Below are 8609 nucleotides of genomic sequence, written 5' to 3'. Positions count from 1 at the left end.
CCTGGCCTTTCCTACCTGCTACCTCTCCACTGGCCTGTGACCCTGCCACACCCTCAGCAGGAACCACTCGGTTAATGCCCTAATAAGTCAGCTAGGAAGTAGGTGGGGCGCAGCTGGCCAGGAAACTGGCATTCAGCTAGCTGGGACCTCTTCTGGAAGGCAGAGACCCCAGGAGTCATGGGGCCAAGATACAAACCCACAGAGAGAAACTGATGGGTCCTGGGTGTCTGCAGCTTGTGCCAGAGGCTCAGGCCTGGCAGGACAGGGTGTCTGCTGAAGGCCAGACGAGGCCCTGTGCCACCCTGGCAGCTCCGGTGGGGCCGTGGGGTTGGCTGAGGGCAGGGGGTAAAGTGGAGGCCTGGGCCTGGGCCTGGGATTCCCTGGCTGGTCTTCCAGGGCTGTGGGGGCCTTTTCTGCATCATGTGGTGGTGAGGGTGCTTTGGGGTAGGGGTGCACCCAGGGTGTTGGGGCGGGGAGGGAGTCAGGCGTCAGGGAGCCTGCTGCTTTGAGCAGACCAGACAGCCAGGGGATCAGGTTTCAGCCCAGCTGTATTTTTGGCTAGATGGGCTAGGGGCCCAGCTGGGCAGGCATAGCCACCCCTAGAGGGGTACCCCTCCCCAGTACACACACTCACACCACCTCTGCCCTGATAGGCCACCACCCACCGCGCTCCAGCCTCCACCCCCTTGCAGGCAGCTGCGGCAGGCAGGCCCGTGGCTAGTGAATCACTTTCCGCCTCTCCAGGCTGTTGCTGAGCTTCTGGAGTGTCTTCTTGATCCGCAGCGCGGTGAGGCGTGCTGAGGGGTTGGGGTACCAACACTCCCGCATCATCTGCGCCAGGCCGGAGAGGACCTGAGGGGCGGGAGGGAGAGGAAGCGGAGTGGGGCAGGGGAAATGGAAAGAAGGCAGCGAGGAGGAAGGCCCAGCAATGGGGAGACACGGCAGGGAAGGGCAAGAAGAGGGGCGTGAGAGGTGGAAAAGGAGCAGAGGAAAGACAGAGCGGGAAGAGGGAAGAGGAGGAGTGGAGGGAACGGGCGAGAACCAGAAGAAAAAGATAACACAGGAGCGGAGGAGGGTGTTGTGAGAAGGGGTGGAGGCAGGAGGCAGGACAGAGAGGTGCAGCCCAGACCTCCAGGAGCACTCAGGGGGGGACTCTGCAGATACTCCCCGCCCCAGCTCAAGAAAGGGGCACTCTATGAGCCTTGGGGCTCTCGCCTCCCCATCTGAAGCTGGACCCCAGGGCAGAGGGCGGAGTCTCCTGGTCCTCCAGCAACTTTGGCCCCAGGGGACCGGTGGGAGAATGGGCACCGGGCACTGCCCCAATATCGCAAGTGTCCAGGGCAAACCCACCGCAGGAAGCTCAGTGGTCCTCAGATGAGGCAGCCCCACCTCCACCTCACACCTCGAGCTTATTCCTGGAGGGAGTGTACGTGTGTGCACACAGGAGTGGGTATGTGTGACTTTCGTAGATATGTAGGTTGTGCAGAAATGTCCATGTATCTATGTGTGTCCATATGAATATTTATTTCTCCTTTCAGTAAATATTTATGGCACCTATTGTGTGCCAGGCACTATGAGAGGTAGCAGAGGTACGAAGGTAGGCAGAGGGGCCATGTCTGTACTTGCGTATGCCTCTGTGAGCATGTTTATGTCTAAGCATGTGCATGTCTGTGTGAGTTTATATACACATGTGAGTCATATGTAAGTATATGGAGTGTTTTGAGAATAAACAAAGATAAATGAGCAGCAGCAACAACAAAAAATCCATGGCAAGAAACAGCAGAGAGCCTCTGACTTTTCAGACAATGCAAAAGGTGCTGAAAATCCTAGAATAACCATGGGGACCCTGGGGGTCCACACCAGGACTGTGAGGGGGGTGCCCAGGGAGGTACCCTAGAATTGATCCCTCAGAGTCTATCCAAGGAGAATCAGGGACCTCAGAGGCAAATTCCTGGACCCAGAAGCCCCAGCCATGAGCCACCGCCCTGTGTCACCCCAGCCAGGGAGCTTACCGGGTCTGCAGCCAGACGGTTGGGGATGGTGGGGGTCTGCTGGTCAACACAAACCACCTTCTTCATGTCCTCAAAGCTGGGGTCATTGGGCACCACATCATAGAAGGGTGGCCTGTAATCTTCCACAATGCCTGGGATGGATGGAGGGGGCAGGAGGGACAATAAGTTGGGGTCCCCAGAAGGCCCAAGAGCACCTGGGGAAGTCCTCTGTCCACTCTCTGTCCCAGGGGCCAGAAGCCACATGCCTGAGAGGGATGCTGTCATGTAATAGATACATTTTTAGTAATAATTACTACCATTTATTTAGAAGTTACTATGCACCAGGCAGTGTGCTAAAAATACTTCACATGCATTATCCTGTAATTCCTAGGAGGCAGGTACTGTTACCACCCCCATTTTACAGCTAAAAAAACTGATACTCAGAGAAGCTGAGCCCCAGCCGGTGCAGCTGGAAGAGGCAGTCAGACTTAATTCACCTCACTGGATTGCTAGGCCAGATCTTGTTCCAGCCTGTCCACAGCTGCCTCCTTCTCAAAGTCCAGTCCTGCTCCCAGGCTCCAGCTAGCACAGATGCCCAATGATACCCAAAGCTTAGTGAGCACCTACTACGTACCAGACATTGAATCCTCACAACAATTCTATGAGTTAGACAGTACTATTCATTTCTCTCTATGGGCAACGCAATTAAGGCCAGCACGGTTTAAAAAGCTGTCCAAAATCACGTAGGCAGTAAGAGACAGAGCTAGGATTTCAGCCCAGAGAGTCTAACCGAAGCCCACACTTTTTTTTTTTTTTAAGATTTATTTTGTTTGTTTGTTTGTTTATTTATTTATTTATACAAGCACTGGGTACAGTCAGAAGCGCGGGAGGGTGAGAGAATTCCCCAGAGCCAGAGCGGGGAGCAGAGCAGGCAGAAGGACCGAAGTACACTGCTGAGGGGAGCAGCGGGCGGCAGGAGAGGTCTGCGCGCCATGTGGGACCCTCCTCCGGTGGCCGGGGAGCAGCCGGGGATCGAACCGGCGCTGCAGAGGCCGCGGGCAGCTTCACAACCCAGCGCTCAACGGTGGCGCCACTGGGGAGGCCCGAAGCCCATACTTTTGACGTCCCAGCTACACTCAGGGGAGGGCAGCTGGCTGATTGTTGGGTGAGGGCATGAAACAAGGAAAAGGGGGAGAAAACAACTCTCCTAAGAGAAAGGGATTGTTTTACCCAGGTTGTAATACCACCCACCCACTCTTGGGGCGTGTGGGGGGGCACAGGCCTCTGCAGAACCCCTTCAGCCAGCAGCCCCTCCCCACATTGTCCCAAGTGCACAGGCCTTAGCAGGAGCTTCCGAAATTGATGCCTGTGGAGCTGCAGACAGCTTGGGCAGAAGAGGCCAGACCCAGAAAAAGTGCCCCTTGCCCCCTCCTGCTTCTTGGGGGGTCATGGCCACACAGCCACAACCTCAGAAGAGCCTGCCCCAGCTGCTTTCCTCGTGGCGGGCTTCCAGGTCAGCCCCTGTGCCGTTAGCGCCCTAATCAGTGCTGCACAAGAGGCCTGAGCGTGTCTCAATCAGTGCTGCACAAGAGGCCTGAGCGTGTCTCATGGGCCTTTAATCAGTGCCGGGGCTGACACCAGATTACAGTGTTTATAATGCGCTGTGAATCTGTGTGGGGCTCACACAGCTTCCCTCCCCGCAGGAGCCTGCAGTCAGCCTCCCCTCAGCCGGGCCAGGCCAGCCTTCCATTCCGCCTGCAGCCTGGTCCGAGGTGGGGCCCTATCTTAAGGAGCAGCGATCCAGTCACACATTGCAGTTGTCCCCAACCTGTCAGGACTCCCTCAGGCCTTCCCCCTGTGGACAGCCTCCACCGAGAGTGACGGGCCTCCCTGCCCAGTGCAGACCACCACCCAACATCCACCGCCCCAGCACTGGGGGGCACCGGCCCCAGGGCTGCCCCTATGGAGCCAGCAAGAATGTGGTACCTCTGCCTGCCCCCAGCCCCTCCAAGTCTGAGTCCCCTGTGGCACACACAGTCACAATGAGGCGGTAGTAAGCAGAGTACAAGCACCCCCGTATCCTGCTTCCTTGTGGACGAGGAAACCAAGGACCCAAGAGGTTTAAGTAGCACAGTGATAAGAAACTGCCTGGTTTCAGACCCTGATGCTGCCTCTATCCAGCTATAATTCTGTGCCGCGGTCCCCTCAGAGCACCAGGCCAAAGGCCCAGATGTAAAAGGGGGGACAGGCACTATGATTGCAACAATAACTGCTCCTAATCTTTACGGAGCTCCAGAACAGTTGCCAGATGCTGTCTGGATCATCTCAACAACCAGACATTATTTTTATTCTCATTTTACAAATGAGGAGACTGAGGCACAGAGAGGCGAACAACCTTGCCCGTGGTCAATGGCAAAACCTGGAAATTCAACCTAGACGGTCTGATTCCCAGCCCCTGCTCTTCGCCACTAAGCGACACCACGTCCCTGCGTCACAGGCTGACTGAATAATACATGTATGTCGCATGGCCACTGGCACATATTTAAGCTCAATAAATGTTGCTTCTATTAACATTTCTGTTATTATCACTTTCCCAAGATTTCACAGCTAGAATCACAGACTCAGATGAACCTTAAAGGTCAGGCAGCTGAACCAACTGGTGAGTGGCAATGAAGAGGATCCAGAAGGTCTGGCCACAAGCCCCTCCGGCCGGGCAGGACGCCCCGTCTCCTGCGTGTCTTCTGTCTGGCCGCCCTATCCCTGCTTTCCCAGCCCGTGCCGCGTGGCCCTCACCATTGACGATGGTCCGGCGGGTGATCTCCCACAGCACCAGGCCGAAGGCCCAGATGTCGGTCCACTTGTAAGACTCAAAGCAGTCGGTGCGGATCTGCTCATCCAGCACCTCCGGCGCCATGTACCGCTTGGTGCCCACGCGAGGGTTGTTGCCGATGTCCAGGTAATCACTACCCTGGGAGTGCATCACAGCCAGGCCTGCGGGCACCAGGCCTGTCACTCCCGCCGCTCATCAGAGCCCACAGCCAGGGTGGCCCCAGGGGCTGGGGTTCCGGGGGCCAGCAGGGTTGGAGGGAGGAGGTGGAACAGAGGCGCAGACAGCTGCCTAAGCTGCTGGGGGAGACAGTCACCTAGAGAACAACTGTCCCAGTCACACCATGCTTGGTCAGCGCTCTCTCGGTGCCCAGGAGCCCAGGGAGAGGCCAGCAGGCATACAGCAGGCACTGTTAGCCCATTTCATAGGGCACCACCCCGAGGCCTGGGAGGGGAGCCATGCAGTCAGTGAAACCAGGACTAGAACCCGCTGTGGGGCCCTGACTCCCAACTCCTGGAACCGGAGCAGCATGGTGGAAGGAGTCTGGGCTTGAAAACACTGCTAAGACAAACTGTGGCCCTCTGGTAGGGTGAAAGGAGACAAGGAACATCTGCCTGCGCTAAAGCACAGCTCAGATTGTCACCGCCCCCACCCCCACAGAGAGCCAGGGGGAGGCAGGCGGGCCAAGCCTGCTCCACGAAGGGCCCCAGCCCAGCCCCGCCTCCCTGCCCGGGGCTAGCTCCCGCCCGTCCAGGCGCTCACCCAGGTCGGCGATGCAACACTGCAAGTTGCTCTTGACCAGCACATTTCGGCTCTTGAGGTCTCGGTGAGCGATGGCCGGTTTGCCCTGCGTGCCAAAGATCTCCACGTGCAGGTGCGCCAGGCCGCAGGCAGTGGACACGGCGAGCCTCAGGGCCAGCTGGGGCTCCAGCGTCTGCCTCTGCAGAAAGTCGTAGAGCGAGCCGTGCTCATGGTAGTGCGTGATGAGCCACAGCTGCGTGCTGGAGTTGCGGGAGGTCATGTCAGAGGCGATGAAGCCTGCAGGCAGAGGGTCCGTGTCTCCGCCAAGGAGCTGGGGAGGAGGGCGGCCGGCCCCGCGGGGGTCAGGGCTGGGCCTAACGCGCAGAGGATGGACTCGATCAAGGGCTCAGGGTGGAGGCTGGTCTGGCTCAGGCCAGAAAGGAAGCCAAGTGGGAGGCTGAGGGTCCTGAGGCTTGGGACTGCAGCCCTGAGCACAGGGAATGAGCCCCACAGGCCTGGCACAGAGCACCCTCCCCACCACACACACCCACTTGCCTAGGATATTGTCGTGTCTGAGCAACACAGTGTTGTAGATCTCCGTCTCCCGGAACCAGGACTGTTCATCCCTCGAAGAGAAGATCTTCACAGCCACACTCTCGCCATGCCACAGGCCCCTCCACACCTCTCCATAGCGGCCTTTTCCTGATCCAGACCAGATGGGGGAAGAGCGTCATGCCAAGTCTGAGCACAGAAATGCCCAGAAGAGCCCCCATCTTGACGTTGCACTGACCCCACCTGCAGAACCTCTGATGCTCATGTTTAACTCAATTCAGACCAAGCCCCAGCTGGCAGGCCACCCCACCCTGCCACCTGTCCCACTCCAGCTTCTGCAGAAGGACCTAGCCTGGCCCATTTCTAATACACACCCTGCCCAGCAGAATTGCTTCCCTTGCTGACCCAGACTCGTCCCCACCTGTGACCCCAGAGCCCAAGAGCTCCCTCACCCCTGCAAGCCCATGGGAGCCCATGGTCCCCATCCCTGGGGTTCACTCACTGCTCACCCACACATTCCACCAGGGCGACCTGTCGTGCCACTGTCCTCTGCACCAGGAAGGGGAGCCCCGAGCCACTGCCCGTGGTGCAGTCGCTGTCCAGGAGGTCCTGGCGGTTCCAAAAGGCACTGAGAGGCTGTCCCCACCCATCCCAGCCCCCTCTCCCTCCTCGACCTGGGCCGAGCTGCTGCTGCTGTGCCCCACGCACATGCTCCTCAGTCGCCCAGCCCCACCCACTCCAAACTGAGTGTCTCTGATTGTGCCTTTCTTGACTACCTGTCTCTCTGCACCCCCTCTGGCTCTGTGCTTCCTGTCTACCCCCCAACCTGTGTCCCAGGTTCCCCCAGGCCCATACCCCCAACATGCTGTCTCCCTGCTCAGATGCCTTCAGGATGATGCTGGACTCGTCCAGTTTACTGTGCAGGCCTGGCTGCTTCTCCTGCCTCCGCCGGACATGCCACAGGCCCAGGGCACCCAGAGCCACCAGGGCGAGCAGGGCCAGCACCGGGCCCAGGATCAGAGGCAACTGGCCATCTACATTCCAGTGCTCTGGAGTTTGGGTGGCTGTGGGAGGTGGGGACACTGAAACTCAGCTTCCACCAGGCCACATTTCCACCCTCCACCCCCCTCGCACACCCCGCACCCAAACCCCAAGGTTCTGCCTCTCCCGACCCCAGATTAGAGTAGCAGAGGAAAGCAGGGCGGGGCGGGCAGGATCTGGGAGGATGCGGAGGGGTGAGGAGGCACCTGGACATACCCTCTAGGACCAGGGACACATTGTGGTTGCAGAGGGGGCTGTAGCAGCAGTAGTGGTTGACAAACTCCGTGGGGCGCCCCCTGCAGAGCTCCTGGTGCAGGTTCCCGCAGCCCCGGTGTTCCTGGGGGCGCCTGCCTTCTTCCCGAACCAGCACTACTGTGCACCAGGCCCCCTGGCAGGTAGGCCCCCGGCAGTGGGGGCTTTCACACCTGCAGGTCACCAGTGGCCCCCGAGAGGGCTTCACAGGGTCACCTGAGAGACATACTAGATGTTTGGCCTCTCCAGATCCAGCTCCCTGTCTGAGCGCAGCTCCCATGTCTGCCCCACCATCTCCTCCCTTCTGACCTACAAACCTCTGAGGCCTTGTCCTTTAGTTCCAGCCTCAGGTTATCCTGCCCTGCAGTCTCCCCTGCCACCAGAGGCAGCTGAGACCATGAGAACCAGGCTTCCGTCTCCGCCCTGATCCTAGGACCTCCCCTCCCAGCTCGAGACCTGGCCCTGGCCCGATTCCCAACCCTGAGGGCTCTCCTAGGCCCTCCCTGCCAACATCTTCACTCTCCACACCGCCAGGTAGAGGTTCCACCCCGGGATCTGACAGCACCAGCTGAGGTTTGAATCAAGAGGACAGCAGAAGACACTTGGGGTGGTCAGAAGTTTAGTCTAACCAAGCCTGTCTCCCATCTCTCAGCCAAGCTCCTAAGTCCCTCTCCCTAGCAATTCAACCCCAACCCCGGCCAGAGCCGAGCCCACACAGCCCTTTCTCCAGCGAGCTCCTGCTCCATCCCCGCTTCACCGGTACTCACCCTTGGTCAGGCCTAAGGCCATCAGCAGCATCAGAAGGCCTCTTCTGGGGGGCCCTACTGTCATGGTTCTGGAGAGAGGCGCAGGAGAGGATGCGGTAAGGTCTGTGAAATGTGATTCCCTTGGTGTTTTGAGTCACTGACCATGGGTCCCTCCCACCCAGAGGAAATCACTGGGAGCATTTTAAGGGGGGGCAGGGAGGGTTCTGGGGCGGGGCCTGCAGGGGAAGTCCTGGTTCACTTCCCCATGGAAACCATCCTGTTAGGGGTAAAGGGTAGGGAGCCTTGTTTAAGTGACTGAGAGCTTGGGGGACTCCCAGCGAGTAGGCACCCCTGCTGCCGAGGTCAGACTGGAGGCCCAGAGGCCCACGAATGGGGTGGAAGGAGCAGCTTTTCAGCAGCAACCCCCTTCTGGCCACTGTCGCTTGCCATTCCCTCCCA

General features: G+C 58.8%; 1 protein-coding gene across 4 annotated transcripts; it reads right to left on the bottom strand.

Moving 5' to 3' along the window:
• Positions 1-697: 697 nt before the first annotated feature.
• ACVRL1 (activin A receptor like type 1) lies at positions 698-8253 on the bottom strand (the record flags this gene model as incomplete). 4 transcript variants are annotated; one of them, XM_084256393.1, is made up of 9 exons in its annotated part: positions 698-852; positions 2013-2143; positions 4785-4982; positions 5581-5856; positions 6103-6261; positions 6621-6720; positions 6967-7175; positions 7369-7620; positions 8172-8253. In XM_084256393.1, 9 exons carry the CDS (start codon positions 8233-8235, stop codon positions 718-720), a joined length of 1524 nt encoding a protein of 507 aa, XP_084112519.1. In that variant the 3' UTR covers positions 698-717. The 4 variants fall into 4 exon arrangements, with proteins under 4 accessions (XP_084112519.1, XP_084112516.1, XP_084112517.1 ...); XM_084256390.1 differs by lacking the exons at positions 6621-6720; positions 6967-7175 and having other exon boundaries at positions 8172-8235; XM_084256391.1 differs by lacking the exons at positions 4785-4982; positions 6621-6720; positions 6967-7175 and having other exon boundaries at positions 8172-8235.
• Between the last annotated feature and the right edge of the window lie 356 nt (positions 8254-8609).

This window comes from Talpa europaea (genome assembly GCF_964194135.1).
Source record: "Talpa europaea genome assembly, chromosome: 15".
In the NCBI taxonomy this organism is placed as follows: Eukaryota; Metazoa; Chordata; class Mammalia; order Eulipotyphla; family Talpidae; genus Talpa; species Talpa europaea.
This window is presented reverse-complemented; position numbering and strand designations above follow the sequence as displayed.